The sequence below is a fragment of the Canis aureus genome, chromosome 10 (genome assembly GCF_053574225.1).
Source record: "Canis aureus isolate CA01 chromosome 10, VMU_Caureus_v.1.0, whole genome shotgun sequence".
Classification (NCBI taxonomy): domain Eukaryota; kingdom Metazoa; phylum Chordata; class Mammalia; order Carnivora; family Canidae; genus Canis; species Canis aureus.
Window position 1 is genome coordinate 42,593,740 of NC_135620.1, and position 25,173 is coordinate 42,618,912.

The following is a 25,173-nucleotide window of genomic DNA, read 5'->3' on the forward strand; positions in this document are numbered from 1 at the left end:
TCATCCTCCTCCCTTCCATGCCAAATTTGAAAGTATGGACCAACAGCTAATACATTTACCAACACTAATTAAACTGGGATGAGATGTTTTGTTCTTCGAAGTTTCCACATTCAGTGATAAATTTTCTCCTGAATTATGCAATGAATCTAAAACAGAACATGATGTAAAGTAGTAGAACTAGCTCGAGACTTTTGGGCTGTGGCTCTGCTTCTTACATTGGGCAAAAGTCACTGTGACTATGGGAAAGCCACCAAACCTCAGGGGACATCAGTTTCTCTGGCCCCATGTTTGTTCCACAAGGATTTCTGAGAGTTCCTGGCTGAAAGAGCTGGAATCCCTTCATCACCAGCAACTCTGACAGAGTGGTTGGTTAGCATAGGGGCCCTCCTGTCCAGCCTTCTTCCTGCCCGCCCCCCACCCCCACCCCAGCATTCCCTTCCCTACCGAGGGAAGGCTGGTGCAGTCTGGTTTCTTCTAATCTTCATTTAGCACTTCAGGCATCTTTCTCTCTTTCTTTCTTTCTTTCTTTCTTTCTTTCTTTCTTTCTTTCTTTCTTTCTTTCAAGATTTTACTTATTTATTTGGAGGAGAGAGAGAGAGAGAACAAGAGAGAGGGAGAGAGAAATGAGCCGGGTGGGGGCATGGGGGGAAGCAGACTCCCTGCCAAGTAAGGAGACCCATGCAGCCCTGCTCCTGGGACTGGGGTAACATGACCTGAGCTGAAGGCAGACACTACCATCTGAACCACCCAGGTGCCCCTCCTTCACCCATATTTCTAATAGCTGTCACTTGTTGGATACATTTTATCATTTTGATTTCTTATGTCCACATGGCTAAAAATTAAAATGTAAAAATATGGTGTAAAACCACCTCTGCCCTGTCCTTTTCCCTTAGTCTCTCCTCCCCAAAATAAAGGTTATCATTGTAATTTATTTCTTATATATTTTTTATTTGTTCATATACCAGTTAGGTCAAATGTAAAATTTGTTTTACATTTTAATGTCAAATACATTCTGCATCTTGACCTTTTTTTTTTACCTTTTTTTCTTCAATATAGGGAGAGCATCCTCATCCTTTTCTCCAGCTGAGTGTGTTTTTTGTGTGTGTGAATATATTTTAACTATCTCTAATTAAAAGCTTTTGGGGATGCCTGGGTGGCTCAGCGGTTCAGTGTCTGCCTTTAGCTCAAGTTGTGATCCTGGGGCCTGGGATCAAGTCCCGCATTGGGCTCCTTGCAGGGAACCTGCTTCTCCCTCTGCCTATATCTCTGCCTCTCTCTGTGTGTTGCTCATGAATAAATAAATAAAATCTTAAAAAAAATAAAAGAGTTTGTGTGATTTCCTGTCTTTTGATATTATAAATGATACTGCAATGAATAATATTGTACATAAGTCATTACTCACATGTGCAGTGTTTTTATAAGATAAATTTCAAGCCCAGAGTTTATGGATAAAAGACTAATTTAAAAAATTTTTAATTTAAATTCAATTTGCCAACATATAGTATAATACCCAGTGCTCATTCATCGTGTGCCCTTCTTAATGCCCGTCACCCAGTTACCCCACCCCCCACCCACCTCCTTTTCTGCAATCTTTTGATTCCCAGAGTTAGGAATCTCTCATGGTTTGCAAAGACTGTAATTTTAATAAGTGTCACCAAATTGCCTCTATAGCAATCCTACCAATTTTCAGTGCTCTGGCAAATTGTAAGGGCATCCCTCTCCCAAATCTCCACAAGAGTGTGGGCCTTCACCTGTTATAAATGGCATGTTATTCACTGTTAATTTGCATTTTTTATTAATATGAATGAGGTTGAATCTCTTCTCGTGCATGTTTTCCCTCCTAATCTGTTTGTTCATGTCCCTTCACCCTATTTCTATTGCATCACCTGTAACAAATATTCAATGTATATTGATATTTTCAAATCTTGCAAGGTACATTATCCTTAGTACTTCTCATTGTTTCTACCAATTTCTAGCAAAGAAATCATTGGAGTGGATGTTCTATGTTAAGAAAAGTATTATTACGGTGGAGTGTTTTATTTACCTGGTCAACTTTGATGAAAATATTCCCATTTGAAGAACCAGTTATGAAATATTAATGAATCTACTTTAGCTCATAAAACTTAAGATGAATAGAAAATACAAAGTGACATTACACAATAAGACAATTATAGTTAATATGCATAATCTTAAAGGATACATATTCATACATATTGTATACAATTGTATATAATTTTGTATATATTTGCAAATATATATGCAAAAAAATATATATATATATAAAACCCCCAAAACAATACTACCAATTTATGACAAAAAGAAATAAGAGTGTCTGGAAAAGTCCTCCCACCTCCCCCACCCCCACCTACCCTATGCTTTTAAAGCCTGCAGTTGGCTTTGGTCCACATTCTTCAAAGAATCCATTCCTTATTTGCTTAGATTTCTTATCAGTTGGAATGCAAAGAACAGACATCGGTTGATTTCTCCTCGAATAATCGTCCAGGCACAGCTGCTGTGCTCCTGGTTTTCCAGGTAATTATGGATCCTTTGGAAGTACCTTTTAATCTGTAATCTAGGGTTGTCACTTCTCAGGATGCCACTGTTCTGCTCTGCTTCCAGGCTCATCAGCACTTCTAGGTATTCCAGCTGTTGATGAAGTTCAGTGAGGAAATTCTCCATGTGTCTTTCCTCCCAACCCTCCAGAGAAATATTTGCCCTGAAGAGGTTGAAGATCTGCTGAAGCATCTCATGAAGAATGGCCAGTGCTTGTCCTTTCTGGTACTGGTGACGATTCACAGACTGCTGGGGAAGCAGGAAGTTTTTCCTGTGTGCTAGACACTGCTGAATGGATGATTTTTGAAATCTATTCAAGAGTTTTAAACTCTCTCTGTTTACTCTTTGTTGGAAGAAAGCCAGTTTCAATTCTAGGGAGAAGATAGTAGAAGAAGCCAACAGCACCAACACAATTTCAAAGCAATGCTTGTTAATCATACTGAAGGTCAAATATTCCAAGTATCTCTGTACAGGATTAGTAAAGCCCCAACTTTAGTAAATAGTTTGCCTCTCACGCATCTCAGATTGATCTGGAAGGTGTTGTCCTTTGTTGGTTTTGTTTTCTAATGCTGTCATTACTCCAAGATTACATATTCGGTTTTCTGGTTCCCTTTCACTGTGTTTATGGGACATTTCTTCCACCTTTCCCCATTGTGTTGGCTGTTTGACAAAGTAACCAAAAGAACTTGTTTCTTTTTTTTTAGAACTTGTTTCATTGTATGTGTTCCTTGACATAATTACAGACTAGTCATCCAATATGATTTTCTATTACTCTCATTATTACCTACAAAGTTTCACTCAACACAATACACTTTCTATATATTTTGGTCAAGCTTATTAAAATTCTTTTTTGAGAGTATTTTTTTTAAAGGAATACTCTTTCATGAGTAATGTTTATCAGAGGTTTAGCAGCACCTCTAGGGCACTCAAGGGAAAAAATTAAAATCTATATGGACTACTAAATTTAAAACTGCAAGTAGGACTTTAAATTTACACTAACATTTGAGAGAAAGAGAGAGGGGGAGAGAGAGAGAGAGAGAGAGAGAGAGAGGTAAGAGCAGGATGAGGGGCAAGGGAGAAGCAGGCATCCCATTGGGCAGGGAGCTCTATGTAGGCCTTGATCCCAGGATCCAGGGATCATGACCTGAGCTGAAGGCAGACACTTAACCAAGCGAGCCATCCAGGTGCCCGTCAATTACATTTTAAAAGGATTTTTAAAATGAGGAAATATTTCATCTATAGTGACTCATTATCATATATTTACCCACACCTAGTTACCCTTTCTGGTTTTGTTCATTCCTTTTGGTAGCTCTAACTCTCTATTTGGTATCACTTTTCTTGAGAAACTATTCTTCTTGAATAACTTCAATAATTCTTGTATCTCAGGTCAGCTGGCAATGAATTCTCTTCGTTTTCATTTGTCTGAAAAAAATCCTTTGTCTTCAGCTGGGAAATATGGTATTGCTGAGAACAGAATTCCAACTGGAGATAGTTCTTTCAATACTGTCAAGATGTTTTCCCCGTCTTTTGGCTTGCATGGTTTCCGAAGAGAAGACTTCTGTCATCTTAATTTTATTTCTCTGTGCATCATATGTCTTCTTTTTCCCTAACTGCGTTTATCTCTACCATTATATTTCAGCAATTTGATGATAATGTGCCTTTGTGTGATTTTTCTTTTTGTATTTTCTAGTAGGAATTTCTCAAGCTTCTTGAGTCTGTGGTTTTATCATTTTAATTAAATTTGGAAATGTTTCAGATCTTATTTTTTCAACATTTTTTATCTCCTGGGACTCTAACTACAGATATATCAGACCCATGATCATACAGGCAATGGAGGTTCACTCAATATTTTTCCTCTTTATTTTTAATAGTTTCTATGGTGATGTCTTTGAGTTCACTGATATTATTTTTCTTTTTTTTGATATTATTTTTCTTTAACATCTTATCTGAATGTTAATCCATCTAGTATATTTATCACTATAGGTAGTATGTTTTTCATCTCTAAAAGTTCACTTTGCTCTTTTTTGATATTTTTCATTTCTTCCCTCATCACGCTCAGTTTTTCTTCTTTTTGGGCTTATGACATGTATTTATGATAGGTGTTCCAACCTCTTTGTCTGCTAATCCTGCCATTTGTGTTATTTCCAGGGCTTGTTTCTTGATTTTCTTTTCTACTGCTTATGGATCCTATTTTCTTGTTTCTTTACATGCCTGATAGCTTTTTTTTTTTTTTTTTTTTTTTTGCCTGATAGCTTTTGACTGGATTCAGAACACTGTAAGTTCACCACTGGGTACTGGATTTGTGAAGTCCTTCATATAGGGTTGGGCTTTGTTTAAAGACATAGTTATGAGTCTTTACGTTCTGCCTTCCCTTATATTCCCTTTCAGTATTATTTATATTCCCCAGATGAATGAGAACATATAATGTTGGTCCTTCTCCGACTGACTTGCTTCACTCAGCATAATACCCTCCAGTTCCATCCACGTTGAAGCAAATGGTGGGTATTTGTCGTTTCTAATAGCTGAGTAATATTCCATTGTATACATAAACCACATCTTCTTTATCCATTCATCTTTCGATGGACACCGAGGCTAGTTCCACAGTTTGGCTATTGTGGACATTGCTGCTAGAAACATCGGGGTGCAGGTGTCCCAGAGTTTCATTGCATCTGTATCTTTGGGGTAAATCCCCAACAGTGCAATTGCTGGATCTAGGGCAGATCTATTTTTAACTCTTTGAGGAACCTCCACACAGTTTTCCAGAGTGGCTGCACCAGTTCACATTCCCACCAACAGTGTAAGAGGGTTCCCTTTTCTCCGCATCCTCTCCAACATTTGTGGTTTCCTGCCTTGTTAATGTTCCCCATTCTCACTGGTGTGAGGTGGTATCTCATTGTGGTTTTGATTTGTATTTCCCTGATGGCAAGTGATGCGGAGCATTTTCTCATGTGCTTGTTGGCCATGTCTATGTCTTCCTCTGTGAGATTTCTGTTCATGTCTTTTGCCCGTTTCATGATTGGATTGTTTGTTTCTTTGGTGTTGAGTTTAATAAGTTCTTTATAGATCTTGGAAACTAGCCCTTTATCTGATATGTCATTTGCAAATATCTTCTCCCATTCTGTAGGTTGTCTTTTAGTTTTGTTGACTGTATCCTTTGCTGTGCAAAAGCTTCTTATCTTGATGAAGTCCCAGTAGTTCATTTTTGCTTTTGTTTCTTTTGCCTTCGTGGATGTATCTTGCAAAAAGTTACTGTGGCCGAGTTCAAAAAGGGTGTTGCCTGTGTTCTTCTCTAGGATTTTGATGGAATCTTGTCTCACATTTAGATCTTTCATCCATTTTGAGTTTATCTTTGTGTATGGTGCAAGAGACTGGTCTAGTTTCATTCTTCTGCATGTGGATGTCCAATTTTCCCAGCACCATTTATTGAAGAGACTGTCTTTCTTCCAATGGATAGTCTTTCCTCCTTTATCGAATATTAGTTGACCATAAAGTTCAGGGTCCACTTCTAGGTTCTCTATTCTGTTCCACTGATCTATGTGTCTGTTTTTGTGCCAGTACCACACTGTCTTGATGACCACAGCTTTGTAGTACAACCTGAAATCTGGCATTGTGATGCCCCCAGATGTGGTTTTCTTTTTTAAAATTCCCATGGCTATTCAGGGTCTTTTCTGATTCCACACAAATCTTAAAATAATTTGTTCTAACTCTCTGAAGAAAGTCCATGGTATTTTGATAGGGATACCATAAAGACTCCTAACTCTGGGAAACGAACTAGGGGTGGTAGAAGGGGAGGAGGGCGGGGGGTGGGAGTGATTGGGTGACGGACACTGGGGGTTATTCTGTATGTTGGTAAATTGAACACCAATAAAAATAAATTAAAAAAATAAAGACATAGTTATTATGAGGACATAGGTACATAATTTACTCCTTTGGGGCTTGTTTTTACACTTCGTTAGCATGGGTAAAGCAGACTTCATTGTCTAGGACAATGTCATCTCACTATCAAGGGACTATCCTCATAAGGATTCTACTCACTGGTCTCTATACTAGGAAATCTTTGCACTTTGGCTGGAAGAAACATGAAATATTCCCAGCCCTGTGTTTACCTTGGAGGTAATTGGCCTATTCCTTTTGGTGCATTCTTTCTCTAGTCTAGAGATCCTAAGTGACATGGGCATGGGTGTTCTTAAAAAAAAAAGTTGTGTGTGTGCATGTGTGTGTACATGTGCTTGACTGTGTGCCTGTACACATGCCTGTGCCTGTAGAGGGTCATGAATGACATTCAGAGCCCATGAAATAGTAAAGCTTAGTGTGTGGGTCCCTTCTGTCTAAACCTAAGGACAGCATTAAGGGAATCCACTGCAAGCTTATAATACTTTAGAGAAAAACAATGGAAAAGTATCATGACTGAAAAAAAAGTGCTAAGTCTTAAAGCATCATTGAGTAAGACAAAGCCTTTGAAGAAAATGCAATAAACAAACAGTGGCAATCTATCTTTGACTAGAATGGACTTTGTGACTTTTAAATTTATTTAAAATGTATACATTTTAATATATTCACCTCCCCCCACAAATTTAACATTATTGTCAATCTAAAAAATATAATGCTGTGCTTAAAATTCTTACTATCTCTCTGTGTTAAAAACATACCAAAATAGTTCATTAGTAAGGAAGATATTTTAAATTCGACCAAAGGATGGCAGCATAACATCAATTACTTAGAGCCTGTATTGACCAGAGCTCTTACTCGGTTGGCAAGAGAAATCAAAAAGTTTATGGCATCTATCTTGATGAAGTCCCAATAGTTCATTTTTGCTTTTGTTTCTTTTGCCTTCGTGGATGTATCTTGCAAAAAGTTACTGTGGCCGAGTTCAAAAAGGGTGTTGCCTGTGTTCTCCTCTAGGATTTTGATGGAATCTTGTCTCACATTTAGATCTTTCATCCATTTTGAGTTTATCTTTGTGTATGGTGCAAGAGACTGGTCTAGTTTCATTCTTCTGCATGTGGATGTCCAATTTTCCCAGCACCATTTATTGAAGAGACTGTCTTTCTTCCAATGGATAGTCTTTCCTCCTTGATCGAATATTAGTTGACCATAAAGTTCAGGGTCCACTTCTGGGTTCTCTATTCTGTTCCACTGATCTATGTGTCTGTTTTTGTGCCAGTACCACACTGTCTTGATGACCACAGCTTTGTAGTACAACCTGAAATCTGGCATTGTGATGCCCCCAGATGTGGTTTTCTTTTTTAAAATTCCCCTGGCTATTCGGGGTCTTTTCTGATTCCACACAAATCTTAAAATAATTTGTTCTAACTCTCTGAAGAAAGTCCCTGGTATATTGATAGGGATTGCATTAAACATGTAAATTGCCCTGGGTAACATTGACATTTTCACAATATTAATTTTGCCAATCCATGAACATGGAATATTTTTCCATCTCTTTGTGTCTTCCTCAATTTCTTTCAGAAGAAGCTTTTGCACAGCAAAGGATACAGCCAACAAAACTAAAGATAACCTACAGAATGGGAGAAGATATTTGCAAATGACATATCAGATAAAGGGCTAGTTTCCAAGATCTATAAAGAACTTATTAAACTCAACACCAAAAAAACAAACAATCCAATCATGAAATGGGCAAAAGACATGAACAGAAATCTCACAGAGGAAGACATAGACATGGCCAACAAGCACATGAGAAAATGCTCCGCATCACTTGCCATCAGGGAAATACAAATCAAAACCACAATGAGATACCACCTCACACCAGTGAGAATGGGGAACATTAACAAGGCAGGAAACCACAAATGTTGGAGAGGATGCGGAGAAAAGGGAACCCTCTTACACTGTTGGTGGGAATGTGAACTGGTGCAGCCACTCTGGAAAACTGTGTGGAGGTTCCTCAAAGAGTTAAAAATAGACCTGCCCTACGTACGACCCAGCAATTGCACTGTTGGGGATTTACCCCAAAGATACAGATGCAATGAAACGCCGGGACACCTGCTCCCCGATGTTTCTAGCAGCAATGTCCACAATAGCCAAACTGTGGAAGGAGCCTCGGTGTCCATCAAAAGATGAATGGATAAAGAAGCTGTGGTCTATGTATAAAATGGAATATTCCTCAGCCATTATAAACGACAAATACCCACCATTTGCTTCAACGTGGATGGAACTGGAAGGTATTATGCTGAGTGAAGTAAGTCAATCAGAGAAGGACAAACATTGTATGTTCTCATTCATTTGGGGAATATAAATAATAGTGAAAGGGAATGTAAGGGAAGGGAGAAGAAATGTGTGGGAAATATCAGAAAGGGAGGCAGAACATAAAGACTCCTAACTCTGGGAAACGAACTAGGGGTGGTGGAAGGGGAGGAGGGAGGGGGTGAATGGGTGACAGGCACTGAGGGGGGCACTTGATGGGATGAGCACTGGGTGTTATTCTGTATGTTGGTAAATTGAACACCAATGAAAAATAAATTTATTAAAAAAAAAGTTTATGGCATCTAGTGGTCTGATAACATGTGGTCAGCAACATATTATTACTTTGACAAAATGAATTGTTCCCATAATGCATAAGATTACTAATCACTGTAACTCATATTAAGATACTTGGCTGGGGGATCCCTGGGTGGCGCAGCAGTTTGGCGCCTACCTTTGGCCCAGGGCGCGATCCTGGAGACCCGGGATCGAATCCCACTTCGGGCTCCCAGTGCATGGAGCCTGCTTCTCTCTCTCTCTCTCTGTGACTATCATTAAAAAAATAAAAAGATACTTGGCTGGTTAGTATTGTTAAATATTTCCCTTTTCCTGCTTTGACTGCTTTAATGGACATTTGCTGCATTCTGGTTATTCACTGTCATCACTTCTCCCTTTTCTGAGGGTTATTGGTATGCATAGCCTGACTTCTCTGCCTCCTCTTGGATTTTGTGCTTCTGGCCTGAGTCCCTATTTGACACATCCAGCCCTGTCCAAGCTACTAAGTGCCTTACTTTCCCCAGCCTCCATGACTATTTCAGGCATGGTCCTTTGTCCCAGTGATCTCAGTGCACCTCCACTCCCATTTCCTGAGCATAAACTTGCAAATATTTAATGATATTAATTTATCTGTCATAGAATGCAATAGTTAGAAGTGATCTTAAATGACATATAATCTGTTTTCTATTCCCTTCCTGAAAAATTCAGTCCTAAAGCAGAAATAAAGTAAGCATTCTGCTGGAAGGGACAGGGATGCATGTTAGTCCAGAGAGGGATGTCAGGATTCAAAGAGAATGGGGCAAGTGCCCATATGGAGAGCTAACCTGGCATGGGGTGCTGCAGCCTGAGAAGAGTGAGTAGAAATCACAGCCAAAGTGGGGTAAGGAGAGCAAAGTTCTTGCAAACAAAGTTTCAAAATGCTACCCTAGAAAATATTTATTTACTTATTTAAGTTGTATATATTTAAGGTATACAGCATGATGTTTTGATATACATGTACATTGTGAAATTATCACTATAGTCAAGCTAATTAATATATCCATTACCTCACATAGCTACCTAAATACTTATTAGTTTTAATGAGTTAAATGGTGGAAAAGCCTGGCAGTCACATCAAAATGCCTAGATGTCATCTTTATTCAAAGGATCAAAGTGAACCTCATCAATACTGGGACAAATTGAAATCATGCACCAACCTATTAAGATTCAACTCAAAATAACACAACATCCCTTCTGGGCTATTCTCACCAATGCAAATAACTTGAATTTAATCATGAAAAAACATCACTTAAACCAAAATTGAGGAACATTCTACAAAATAATTGCCCTGTAACTGTTCAGGGTTGTGAAAGTCAAAGAAAGACAGGAACTGTTTCAGATTAAAGGAGACTAAAGGGGCTTCTGGTCTCCAGTTCTGCATATAAGGAGCTTAGAAGTCATCACTCTATCTTGTTAAGTAAAAAAAGCTGAACAGACTGAAAAATCATTCTTTGTGGATCCATAAGATAGAGGTAAGACACAGGGCAAACCAGTGCTCCTCAAATTGGAGAGAGAAGGGGAGAATCCAGTTTACCAAGGCAGAGACACTCAAGTGGAAACCACTGTGGGAACCAGTGTTGGGGTAGGATATCTGAATTTTGGTTTGGTGGATTGCTGGAGGCTCCATTAAACTAAAGAATATGTCAACTGAATACACAGTGTGACTTTTTTAGCAGTGTCCACTTGCTATTAAGGATATTATTGGTACAATTGGACAAATCTAAATATGAAGGCTGAGTATTATACGGTTCTAATGTAACAATGCTAATTTCTGTTTTTTATAATTTAATTTTTTAAAGAGAGAGTGTGTGAGTATGCAGGAGAGGCAGAGAGAGAGGGAGAGAGAATCTCAAGCAGGTTCCACACTCAGCATGGAGCCAAACTTGGGGTCCTCTTAAAACCCTGAGATCATGACCTGAGCTGAAATCAGTATGTATTGTGTGTACATATTTTTTAATGAAATAATTCATTTTTGAGATGTGATAACTGAGGCTTCATAGTGTAGAGTAACCTCTCTCCATACTAACATCACCTATACTGTTCTTCTGTCCCCTCTTCATAGTTTAATTTAGGCCAAGAATGGCAAAAATACAAGGAAAGGAAAGGCCACCAATCCACATTATGAGTACAGTATGATACTTAAGCCCATAGCCTCTAAGGTGTGACAGACTACATTTAAATCTCAACTATACTATTTGTTTGCTGTGTAGTCTTGGGCAAGCTGTTAACATCTCTTTATCTCAGTTATATCAATGCAAAGACAAGTGTAATAACAGTATCTCATGCAGCTGTTGTGACCTCTAATTGAAGTAATGTGTTTGTTTATCAGAGTCTTTGGCACATGGTCCATGCTCAACAAATGATATTATGTTATTTGTATGAGGCATGACAATATTAATAGATTGCAACACTCATTTCCACTGACCCCTGGACAAGTATGTTCAACATAGCTCTCTAAGCACAGTCCCCTATTAATCAATCACAGATGGAAATAAGTTGAAGCCTATCTTCCATCAATATTTTTTTCAATTTTCAATAAATACTAATTAATCCAAAGAAAGAAGGATCAAGTGAGTGCATGCTCTAAAGGCACTTATACAATATGTACTGGTCCTCATGATGCTAAAATATTCAACATATTTTTATTGATTGCTTATTATCTTCCTATCACTGTTAAGGCCTGTCTGTGAGCCAGCGATAAAGATCCCTGGAATGAAGCTTAATCAGATTAGGTAGGGTGAGAAAGGAAAAACAGTAAGGTATAAGCAAATTACCAGCATAACATAATATAAAAGTGGATTAGAATAAGATCAGTTGGGACCATATTTTCTTTCTATTTATGGACCACCTGGCAGTCGAACTTCCATATACAGAGTGACAAAAGGAAGTAGCCTAAGACCAACTAGTTTTAAAGGAATGGGAAGAGGATACCACAAAAGGAAATAGGGTGTCTAGATAGTAGAAAGGAAACCAGTTTTCAAGAAAGAAGGATAGTCTAACAGTGTTCAATGCTTCTGAGTGGATAAGCAAAGAAAGTACTTGAAAGCACACATTGAAGTTAATGACATGGAAGTCATTAGTGACTTTCACAAATAGAATTTTCAACAGAGTAGTCTGGGTGGGAGACAGATTTCAATGCTTTTAAGATGAAATGCAAAAAACAATGTAGGTGATGCCAATAAAAATTTGATCACTCCATGGAGGAGAAAAATACAGTGAAAGAAAGAATGGGATGTTCAATCTTGGAAGGCTTTGTTGTTTTATTTTTTTATTTTGGTTTGTTTTTAAGGTAAGAAAGACAACTTGTTGACTGGAAGAAGCCAGTAGAGGGAGGAGAAAGAGATGGAACTCATGGCAGGCTGGTCTTTAGCAGGAGAGATGGATAAAAGAGTCAGCATCAAAATAATATACAATTATATTTCATATTTAATGTATATATGTGTATTAGTTAACTAACAAACCTGGTTAGCTTGCTTGGTGACCCTAGTTAATAATAACATCAATTCACTTTGCTTTGAACAGAAGCAGAGAAGGTTCACAGTCCATCCAGGATTGGGACTTTGCCAGGAGGTATTGAACTGAGTGACAATGAAACAAGGGAGTCTAAGATATTAATAAGAGAGTAGTGGAAGTATTGAACCCTGGAACTGATAACAGGTGAGTCTGGATTATACCTAAATGATCAAGCTTGGGGCAATATAGTCCACCTAAACCCCTCTGATCATATTTACAATTGACTTCCTATTTTCTCTAGTCTTAATATTAATACCTGGTTAGATAACAACACTTGTGGCAATATCCAAATAACAGCCACCACTTACTTAATATATAAGTTAAGAAATTGCTTACATGTCCTCTGAATTCCATGTGTGTTTGCTATTGGTTAGTGGTAGGATTGTTTTCTTTCTGATAGCAGACAACATCCCCATGATTGTCTAAAATTATTTATTTAGCTAATGCTGAGAACTCTTACTGTGTGCAAGGACATGACTTTTGGCAAACTACAGATATTAGTTCATCTAATCCACACAATTACTCTATGATATAAGGGTTATTACAACTCCCATTGCACAAATAAGGAAATCATGACACAGACATGTTATATCCAATGTCATGCAGGACAAAGAGAATATAGCAATATTATTTCTAATCTTTATAATATGCTTGAGAGGTGGTCTTATCTCCACTTTAAAAATGAAAAGAAAAAGCCACCTGTGATTTACAGAAGTTAAAAACACTTCCATCCACAGGGACTTAGAGTTCTGATTATGAGCAAGTAACAGGGTTAAGAATTACCCTTCCATAGTAAACAACTAGGAAACTAGACAAAATATAGGCAACAACTATTTGTATTTGCTGGATGACAGGCAGTGGAAGACTGTGATTCCTGGGAGATGGGAAGCAAATGAGGCTTTCTGATCAGACTAGGACTTGTAGACTAGGCTGTAAGGAGGAGCCTCCTTAGACAATCTCTTCTGAGTTGAAGAAAAAGAGATCAGAGAGTTTGGGGAGGCCAAAGCAGGCAGAACCTGCAGAGCAGAGTACCCAAAAGGAGGTAGCTAGTTATCCAGAGATTTCCAGAAATTTTCATACAGTTATTCTTGAGTCTTTGGTGAATACTAGTCAGTGCACACATCAGGTGAAACCCTACAAGGCCCAACAAGTATGACGTCCAGAGAAGGAAAAAAAAAATTATCATGGAGCTTGAAGCCAAAGAGCACAATGAGGGTCAGAAATCATTCAAGTTCCCACCAGCCACCCAGCAGAGACTTTCTTGAACACATAGGGCATTCAATAAAGAACCCCAAAAGAGCAACTCTTAAATATGAGGCTAAATTAATCCTGAAGTGAAGACTAGTCTAGACCTGTCTTGAAAGAGCTTAAGAACAAGACTGGAAGAAAACCAAATAATATACAATCAGTGACTGACTGTCACTGCCAGTACAAAATCCAAAATTCTTTAAAGAAAAACAACAAAATCCAGCACATTAAAACATAAAATCACAATGTACAGCATTCAATATAAAATTACTATACCTATGAGGCATAGGAAAATGTGACCCATATTCAGGAAAAAAATGAGTTAACAGAAATGGACTGAGAGATGATGGAATTAGCAGACAAAGATATTAAAGCAGCTATTATACATAAGATCCACATGGAAAATGAACATAAATACTATGAGAAGGGAAATGGAAAACAGCAAAAAATGGAACCAAAGAGACATTCAAGATTTGAAAACTACTGAAACTCACTAGATGCGATTAACAACCAAGGTCATAAGTAGAATTAAAACCCAGTTCCATGTGACTCTAAGGTATTATCACTTTCGGTGGGTGCTTCTCATTTTACAATGGCTTTAAAAAGCCACAGCTGACAACTAAGGTAGAAATATCATCCAAACAGAGGGACTGTGAGTAGAAGGGCAAATGTAAACATGTCACAAGGAAGAGAACGATTTTATTTATTTATTTATTTATTTATTTATTTATTTATTAAGAGAACGATTTTAGAGTCAAGACAGACACTCAAATTCTAGCTCTGTAATTTAGCTAGGTGAACTTGCACACATTTCTAAAATTTTGAGTTCATTGCCCTGTCTGTAAAATTGGGATATAAAGAAGTCCTTATATATAATAATACATAGCAATTATTGAGATAACATGTAAGAAGTTAGTTACCATATGCTTGGCACATAGACACATACCTATTTTTCAATAGCTGGTAGGCGAAAATCCTGAAATTCTTACCTGGGCTCATGAAAGTAAATAAATATGACTGATTGGAAGGCTTAGGAAAAGCTGTGGTGTGTATGTGTGTGTGTGTGTGTGTGTGTGTGTGTGTGTGTGTGTAAGGGGGTGGTCCTGGGTGCCGAGGGGTCCTGGGTCCTTTCACACCAAACTTTTGCTGCATTTAAATCTAATGGGCCAGATAATGTTAGTAAAAATATAAAAATATTCCTTCCAGACTGGTATACAATGTCTTACGAGCTACTACTCTTTTGACCTAAAAAAGTTAACAGGGATTCTAGATGGAAGTCATTATAGAAAAAGATCTGCCAAAATATATATTTTAGGAAATGTGCCAGTCGACTTCACGTTGTTATAATGAATGCTGTCTTGTTTCCTTGGAACAAAATTATGTATTTGAAAGAGTCTGTGTTTTGCATTGAGATAGTACTAGCTCTGAAGTAGCACATGAGCTGCACAGTTTTGGATAGCCGGTTAACTGCAGTAAGCCACAGTTTTTGTAAAATAGGTGTGTAATAATAACCTTGCAGAGCAGTTACAAGGATTGAATAAAGTAACATATATAAATTGCCTACTATTGGTAATTTAAAATTTGTTTCCTGTCCTTCTGGAGTCCTTTCTCCCCCTCCAATTCATATTTATTTATTTTTTTGATATTATAAAATCTTTCTGATATGGGAAGTGAACTAAGATTCCATACCATTGGTCCCTGATGTCAACTCTCTCATTTTAGATTTGTCACTGCTTCTTTTCCTGAAGAAACATTTGAAGGACCAAAAGAGACAAACACTAGAGAAGCTACTGTTATGATGGGACTCTTCACACTTGGGATTCATTATTCTTTGAGTTTTGAGATGAACTCAATAGGCTTCACTCCTTGGTAGAGCAAAGAGAAAAATAAATCAGAAGTTTATAAAATATTAAAGAACAGTACACTTTGCCCTTTGCCTTCTTAATCTAACAGACATTTTTCAGGGCTTTAAGCAATTATCAAGTGACAGTGTTGTCTAAAATCAATACTGCTACCTTGTGTAACCACCAGAAAGCAGATATGAAGACTGGTGCCTGAGCTGGTCTAGAGATTAATGAGTTTGCTGAGTAACTTAGTCTGACTACCTGGTCACACATTTCTCTTGACACAGTCAATAACCAGGACTGGAAGGACCACTAGTGGGAAGGCTATGGCCTAAAGTGATTCCAGGAAATTCTCAGATTATTATCAAAAGACCAGTGAGACGAGAGAATAGCAAATGATCTATGGACTGCTATGCCAGGAATCCAAGTTCACCTCGACTCCAGATAAAAATACTCTTGTGGCCTAAGATAAAAATTATTGTCTGAAATACACAAGATGTTCTTCAAAATAAATAAACTAAAAACTAAGACAAGATATCACTGCTTTAAAAAATCTTATTAAAGGTGCAGCAGATTTGTAAGGTTCTTTATAAAGAGTAGACACCTATGCTTTAGAGCTCAAAGAGGGAGGAATATTTAACAGATTTACTTATATTCAATTTCAATTTTGGGGGGGTATAATGACACTTTTTAACATTCTTTGGGTTGACATATCTCATGATCAACTTCCTAAGGGCACCTTAGTTTGACCCCATCTATCAGCGTCAAACTTGATTCTAACCCAGGAAGCCAGGAAACCCAATCTGTGTGTTCCTTGGTTTGTATGTGAATGCAAGATGAGGAAGGTCATTCTAAACATATAAAACTGGGAGACAGCTGCCCAGAGTGGCCCCTCTTGAAATTCAAGAGAAGATGGCTTGGAAATGGTGACACACACACCCAACAGGTAGCAACTGGGGCATGGGTGGAGTAAGGTTGGAACCTTGACAGTGTCTCTGATAAGCATCCTGTGTGGTGACAGTTCTCCTTGGGGTAAGAATAAAGGTTTTTTAAAAGAAGACTTTAGACACAGAAACAAATGTCCTCTTTGTCACTATGACTGTGCAACAGATACGGTCAGGTCATATAATAAAACCATTCATTAGCCTTGGGAATATAAACTGAGCCTCTTCCTACTAATCTTAACCTTCCTGAAGGTCAGAACAAGATTAAGATCACCCTGAAAGGAACCGATTGCCTGACTGGTGGTGTCCTGACACTTTGAAGATGGCTTAGTTACATTAGTTTCTGAGGCCTTCAGAATTGTTTTTCTTTTTGAGTCATCAGCAGGCATGATCTTTTGCCTGCTGTACCAAGAAGAAAAGAACATTTTAAAAGAAAACACCTTATATCATTGAAAAGGGAAAATGGGCACTATGAAATGTTGCCGGTCAGCTGTCAATCAGGATTGAGTGCTGACACAAAGTATTGTAGTACTACAAGACTTTGAGGTTATTTGTTGGAATTTCAGAGACCAAGGAGATCATTTTACATTCATCACAGGGACTTAAAAAAATATATGTGATTTTGAATAGTGGCTCATGGCCACATCCTTTCACATTACCATCCTACATGGTTTAAGGACAGTGATTTCTTTTTAAAGAAAAGTATAAGCCTGAATACTATAGTGCTTAATTTTAGATTTTAGAAAAATTGAACTTTTCCATCTCGAATTCATGTCTATTCAGCCATTATTAGAAGATCATACACAGATGTGAGAAGAAAAAGTACATATATGTATGATGGGGAAGGAGGATGGTAGGAAGCTGAGGGTGTTAAAAGATGGGCAATAGAAACAAAACATTTTGTAATTTATTGAGATATAAGTACATGCACAACCACTTTTTAAAAAAATATATTTATTTTTAGAGAGAGAACGCACAAGTTGGAAGGGCCATGAGAGGAGAGAGAATCTCAAGTAGACTCAATGCTGAGCCTGACGTGGGGCTCAATCTCACAATCATGAGATCACGACCTGAGATGAAACCAAGAGTTGGAGGTGTAACGGACGGTGCCACCCAGGCACCCCACAATCACTTTTTAAAATAAAAGCATTGATAAATTTCGAGTCTAAAATTTTTACATCAGACTCTACCTTGACTGACATGCTATTTTTCAGTTTATTAAGAAGTTAATAATTAAGACCATTGGTTCTCAGACTCAGTGAAACAAAGGTTTTGCAAGTGGAATCTAGATGATCTATTGCTAAAATCAAATTCTAGCAAGTATTTCCCAATTCATATTCAATAATGGAAGAACTTCCCACATTGTAAGCATTTTTATCACTCGTTGGTCTTAAACCATTAATGTGGCAATGATTTACCTTGACTTCTCAAGATGGTATCTGATTTCTCATAACATACAATTAAAGTTGTCATAACAATAATTCATGGTGTTCTTTTAATAACACCATGACTGCTAGATGTTTTTTCCCTTAGAGATGTTAGAAAACAATAGACTAAGACTATTGATCTATTAGTAGATAATCAAATTGAAGCTTAATGAATAAAGAGAAAAGAATCCAGATGTGTTTATCAGCCCCAAATAAAACCCTGCATATGGTCTATGAAAAAGGGGTGCCCTGCATTTAAGGCAAGGGGATACCTTTTGTCAGTCTTTCCAAAGGATGAAGTTTCAGCAAGTCCTACATAGTTAATTTTGAGACTTTTCTGGAAGGTAGTGCTGTCATTAATTACTCTTTATGTTCCTCTAAAAGAAAACTTGGTTTTTAAGTACTTGTTACTCCTTAAAATCCAGATTATGAGGGTTTGAAATGACCATAAACTTTTTAGATTTAAGAATGAATATTGTCAGTCATTTTTACAAATATCTACTGAGTACCTATCAAAGCAAGCAGTGAAACCTACATACTGCTCATAAGATTCCTAAAAATTGGTTTTGAATGTTACATTGCACCTTTTTCTAAATTATCACTCCTCTTGACCTTTTCAAGAGAAAGAACATGTTGTTAGCTTTTAGATTTTCTTGTAATGTTTCTTGTAAGAAGAGCTGGAGAATAAACCTACGTACCAAAACACATTAACAAGGAATTACAAATATTAGCTAAAGGCGAGAGAAATGCCAGGGAAGAGTACGTATCGGCACACTGCTTTATTACTGTTTTTTTTTTTTTTTTTAAAAAACCTCATCCATTAAATTTATACAAATTGAAGAAGGCCAGGGTACCTGAGTGGCTCAGTCAGTTAAGTATCCTACTCTTGATTTTGGCTCAGGTCATGATCTCAGGGTTGTGAGATCAAGCCCGGCGTCAGGCTCTATGTTGAAATGTGGAGCCTGCTTGAGATTCTCTCTCTCCCTCTGCCCCCTTCCCACTCCCTCTCTAAAAAAATAAAAATGATAAATTAAGGAAGTTCAAAATAAAAGGATGCTTTACTCTGATTTTGTTACTACCATAAAAGGATGTTTTGAGAACATGAAGAAAACTGTAAAACTAAATTAGAAATGTGGGCTATTTGTGCTATGGTCATAATGTCTTTTACTGAGATATTCTGTATTACGTAACTTCAGAATTAAATAAAAGTTGAGCGATCTTGGAAATTTCACAAGATCTCAGACTTGATTTCTTTAATCTAGAAAGTATTTCTTTTTTCTCATGACTTCTCTAACTCAGCAAATCCAAATGAACATGGAATTCATTTGTGGGGTAAATGTCAAAAGAACTTGGCCTAAAGTAACAAGGTGAAATGAAGAGACCTAGTCTGACGTGTTCTCCAAAAAGAGCTTATACAGAATTCTTGGAAGCAATAAGATAAAGGTGGAAACAGGGCAAACATCAACAAATGGAAACTTACATGGGCTCTATTATGAAAAGATAAGAAAGAGGAGAGACAACGAATCTCTAAGGTTTAATCTTTTCTGGAACTTAAATCATATCTGTGTATGAGAAAGTCCAATAAGTGAATGGATTGAAGAACAAAGCACATCATGAAAAAGAGGAGAAACAAAAGGGAAAACAAGAATTGGGGTTATGTTTTTTTAACAAAATTATTTTAGTGTTTGTGGAAGTTTGGTTAGGATATATGAGAGTAGGAAAATAATTCTAAGTTTTTAAGTGTATGTAGATATTCAGTGATGGCATTTGGTGAGCTTAGGTAAACACTTGCTTACACTCTTTACAAAGGGAGAGCCCTGTCCATAATACCTATGACCTAGATAACCATGTTTTGTAGCAGGCTAGAGGTGACTGTACCAGAGGTGGTCCATGACCCACGGACTGCCTGTGGTAGAATTCTACGACATAGTCCGGCACAGGAGAGCTGGGCCCATCAACTTCTCAGTGTTGGTAATTGGAACTGTAATACATGGAGTATTTAACAGTGAGAGGTGAAACTGAGACAGAGACAGAGTCCATAAAAGTGGGTGGTGGTACTTGAAAGAGCCCCATCTAATCCAAGGCTATGAGAAAAATGAGTAAAAATACAAAGATGACCTGAAGAAGAAAATGAAGTCACTTTTTAGAGCAGAGTGGGGAAGCAATTAACAATAGCTGTATAGGGAGTTAACAGGTAGAAAGAAGAGCATTTCTTTAGAGCTGCTTTGGTTCTTGACATCTTCTAGTTCCAGCTATGAATTCTTACACTAGACCCCTCTTACGGAGGTAACTTGGGCAAGACTCTACTCCTTGAAATCAACAAAGCTTAACCACAGCAGCTTCTATAATACAGCACTACTCAGGAGCCTAAGCAGGGAAAGGAGTCCTCACTTAGCAAAAGTGACGGCAGCACTTCACATGTGTGTGTGGCGAGAGAGAGAGAGAGAGAGAGAAAGAGAGAGAGAGAGAAACTGAGAAAATTCAAGTTAATAAAAGCCAATCCCTTTAAAGTCATCAAACAACACTTGATACATCAAACAACACTTGATAATGACAGATATTCATCAGATCTATGTGCAAGGTTTTGTCCTGGATACCATGGAGATATACAAAGAAGTAATGCATACACTCTCCTACCAAGAACACACTCTTAAGAGGACTTAAGTAAACTTAAAACACCTTTTCTTTGTAATTATTTTCTTTCATCATTTCCTGTCTACATTATGTTGCCTTGTTATGTCTCTATGCACACAAAAGTACTTCCCTGCCATAATCAAACTTGCAAAAGTTTCTCTATTTTCTTAGACTGTAAGCCATGGAAGGTTTGATGTTCCTGGAACATGGCACATGCTTAATAAATGTTGAATGATGAATACATAAGTGAAAAAACAATGAGCCATGACATAGAAAGTTGGGTAAAGGACTTCTGTAATTCTCAAAAAACTGGTATCATTTTATATTGTAGTGATGCAAATAAGAGTCATGTAATTCAAAATAATTAAAAGCACTATACAATTATTTTGAATGTATTACATTCAGGAAAAGTATTGACTGAAAGACTAATTGTTTGAATTTTACAAGGTGAGGTTTCAATTACTTTTTAGTCTGTGGCCTTGTCACTACTTACTTATATCTGCTTCCTTTTGTTTTTATCGTTTCTTCATTCTCAAGTACTCACCTTTCTTTCAATATTAGACCATGGGATGCCTGGTTGGCACAGTTGGCTAAGCATCCCACACTGTTTCAGACCAGGTTGTGATCTGGTTGTGAGATCAAGCTCCATGTCAGGCTCCTTGCTCAGTGTGGAGTCTACTTGAGACTCTCTCTCCCTTTGCCCCTCCCTGTTATGCTCTCTCTCAAATAAATAAATCTTTAAAAACTATATTAGACTTTGATCTTCCCGAAATGATCTTTCTCTTTCTTCTACTTTCTCCACTCACACCTCACCTCCACAATCCAGTCTTCAAAGTCCAGTATGAGACCCTTATACAGTTTTAGAAATTAAGAAAGATTTGCAAGTGAAAAGGCAGATCAGGAAACATGAACAGGTAATTTTGGTCACACAAAATCCATGAGTGTTCTATAAATTACCTTAATGACTAGGTAATTAACTTAGAATCAGCAATCAAAGTATTCATTTTTCTGGAAAGTCAAACATTTAGACAGAATGTATTTCCAAAGTATGCAAACTATGATGGTAGCCTGTTTTCCAGTAACTACATCATATTCCTGTAATGCCATCCTAGTTCCTTTCTTCATGGATTCTTGATGATTCTCCTCTGTACAGATCTTTTTAGATTTCTAGATTTTGAATTTCAAATTTAGCTAATTACTTTTGCTGACATTTTTTTGATTTGCATTTCCCATGGCACTGGGTAGGCATTGTAAGGCAAATCTCCCAGTTATTTTCTCATATGAGCCTTTGAAAGTTCTCTAGACTATTTAAGAAAGAATATCTTCTTTTGTTGCATGTATAGAGATTATGTGCCTGCTCTGTCAACAGAAACTGCCAGTTTGGCACTGAGGACCCTCTTATCTCCACAGAAGGCCAGACACCTATCCTCAAATACTTGCTCAGATTGGCTAGTCATTTACAAATAGACTTTCATATTTACCAACTGGGCTTTGCTTTCAAAGACAGATGATGCAAGGTCTTTACATCACACAAGTACTAGTAATTCTCAAAAGCAACTACGTATATGACCATATATACAATGCACAAGTGAAGTCCATTCATTCTCACTTAAATTAAAAATTTTCTTCTTCCAAGAATAATATATCAACTTCTCAATTTGAACTGTACATTGAAGCCACTTTAAGAAACATCTATCCCATTGCAAAAAATTCTCCCTACTTCTCCACAGCAGGATCTTGCTCGCCCAAATTCCTATTTCCCAAAGTTTGGCTATGTGGGCCACTTTCATAATTTTTCTCATTTTTGCTTACCATAACTTTACTACATTTTATTAGAACTATTCTATTTTTACAATATAAAACAACTTCTTTTTAAAAATTATTTTAGTATTTTTTAGATGGGAGGAGGGGCAGCAGGAAAGGAAGAGAGAGAATCTCAAGCAGACTCCATGCTGAGCAGACTGGCACAGGGCTCCATCTCATGATCCTGAGATCATGACCTGAGCCGAAATCAAGTCAGCTGCTCAACCAAATGAGCTATCCAGGTGCCCCAAAACAAATTTACTCTCAAAAGTAGACTCAAATGTATATTTTTCTAACATACATTAAATAAATACATAAAATATTTATATGGGAATGAAAACATCATCTTAGTTTCAGTAAAACTAAAAGTAGTCCTTTGGCTTGAATGTGGTTTCAAGCTATGTGTTGATAGAAAATGGAATCCCCTGTAGTAGAAGCTCTAGGCCTCCCACTTTTTTACTTCTGCATTCCCAGATGAGCAGAACTAAAAGAACATGGGCCCACATCTCCTGTCAGTTTAGCTGCTATAAATATAATGGTAAATGATTGGAATCTTATAAATTAAAACTTTATAGCCAGTTTAGAATAAAATATTTCAATTTCAATCACTTCAAAAGTAAACATTTGTAGGGGTGAAGGACTTAACAATATCTCAGGACTTCGTATAACTTCTAACCATTTCAAAGCAGCTTCATATACCTTAAATAAATTGAATCTCATAATAAGCCATGGCATAGAAAAAAGGTATATGTGTCACAGAATCATTACCATCATTATTTGAAGGCCAATAAGCTATTCTAGGCTTTCAACAGTCTAAGAGAAGCCAAATCTTTCCTCAAGATAAAACTAAAATATAACATCTCTTCTGACTGGGATTAGTTAGTAAATAAATGGTTCAGGTTGGATGAGAACAAAGTTCTGCCTTTTAACAAAAACTCATTATTTTTTTACTCACACTGAAATTAGATAATAACACAAAGCAGTAAAACGTTGTAAAAATTTTTAAATAAAATTAATTACTAAAAATCTCCAACTATTTTCTTCCTGTGGATTCCCTTGAAGCTTGCCTACCTGCTGTTTTCACAGCTGTATTTTGCTTTCCCTTTTTTCTTTCTAATACATTATATAGTCTCCCTTGCTATTACTTCCAAATAAGATGACAGATTAAATGCTCTGCCCAAATTCATGTACAGTTAGAAAATGACAGGTCTGGGACTAGAGCCTAGATGTTTTTGCATTTCATTCTGAAGCTGTTTCTATTATACATACATACTGTCTCACAAAAGAAAAGATGTCTCAATTTTTAAGAATCCACAAAAATTTAAACTTAATAGATCAAACTAAGATATGATCCTTTAGTTTGTGGAGAGGTCTGCCACTAAAAGAGTCCTATAAATGTTGAAAATTCCCCTCTACATTAGATCTAGTCTCTAGCCTCGAGGAGTTCATATATCATTTTAATATGACAAATTCTAAAGAAGAATATATATTTAGAGATAAAGGATTTGGGTCAATATCACATCAATCAGAAAAGAAAACATCTTAGAAATCATAATGTGAACCAGTGGAGAAAAGATGACTGAATTTGTTTTTAAAGATTTTATTTATTTATTCATGAGAGACACAGAGAAAGAGAGAGACAGAGAGGCAGAGACACAGGCAGAGGGAGAAGCAGGATCCATGCAGGGAGCCCGACATGGGACTCGATTCCTGGTCTCCAGGATCACACCCTTTGCTGAAGGCAGCGCTAAACCGCCAAGCCACCCAGGCTGCCCAAGACGACTGTATTAAAAACAAGTCTGCAGAAGTACATCAGCAGCCCATGGTGCTCTTGTATGAAGTGATATGGGCTGTTTACGTAAGAAACTCCAGAGCATGAAGAAAGCACAATTACAAAACACTGTTCTAGTTTTCCATAAGCACAGATGTAGTAGGAAAGCAGGCTGCTTTCAAGACCACACCCAAGTTCCATACTGGGAACTGTGTGAGATTTTTAAAAACTTGCCCTCTAATTTAAGACTGAAGACAAGTGTTCTCAAAGTGTAGTACATTGTCAAACTGTCAAGTAAGGTGCTTGTTAGAGAAGATTCATGAGCCTCAATCAAGACCCATTAAATCAGATTGTCTGGGGAATGGTTTGGAAGCTGCATTTCTTAACAAGCTCTCCAGGTAACTGATAATGAATGCTGAAGGTTGAAACCTCAGACTTAAAGAAATTACTGGATACATTAGAATAGTAATTTCTTAGTCTCCCATTTTGCTCTTCCCAAATCCTAATCTATCCCTCCGTCCACCCTCCCCCATCCCTCCACCCCCATGACCACTTGGAATCCAAAAAGAAGGTTCAGGTGTTTAGCAAATTACAGTAAAACACATTAAGATGCAGAGGATCGATCGAAGTGAGCTCCGTGTTCATATCCATGCTTGGATCCAGCTCACCTTGTATTGAGGTCAAGTCAACTGATGTAGATGAGGGTAAACGGAAAGCTGAAAAAGGTGAAGGAAATCCAAACAAGCTCATGAAACAAGTTTTAGAACAAAGTTGTAGGTTAAAAAAAAAAAAAGTATTAAATAACAACAATTCTTAAAACAGGCAATATGTCCTGGCCTATTAAATTGTGCACCAATGTTTTCACTAGCAAGATAGGGAGTGAATAAGGCAATGTGGATGTCAATTTTCAGCTATAGCTACTGTGT

The 25,173-nt window shown here is 37.3% G+C and overlaps 1 protein-coding gene across 7 annotated transcripts in view; it reads right to left on the reverse strand.

Moving 5' to 3' along the window:
- IFNE (interferon epsilon) overlaps positions 1 to 25,173 on the reverse strand; it is a 65,524-nt gene that overhangs the window by 5,983 nt on the left and 34,368 nt on the right. For 3 of the 7 annotated variants that reach the window (XM_077912133.1, XM_077912134.1, XM_077912132.1), the window contains exon 1: positions 2,370 to 5,114. The exons of 2 other annotated variants lie outside the window; for them this stretch is intronic. In XM_077912133.1, the coding sequence (XP_077768259.1) occupies positions 2,428 to 2,991 (564 nt within the window). In that variant the 5' untranslated portion in view covers positions 2,992 to 5,114 and the 3' untranslated portion in view covers positions 2,370 to 2,427. Of the gene's footprint in view, positions 1 to 444; positions 2,198 to 2,369; positions 5,115 to 25,173 lie in introns of those variants that run through there. 2 more of the 7 variants (XR_013387877.1, XR_013387875.1) reach the window with 2 other exon arrangements.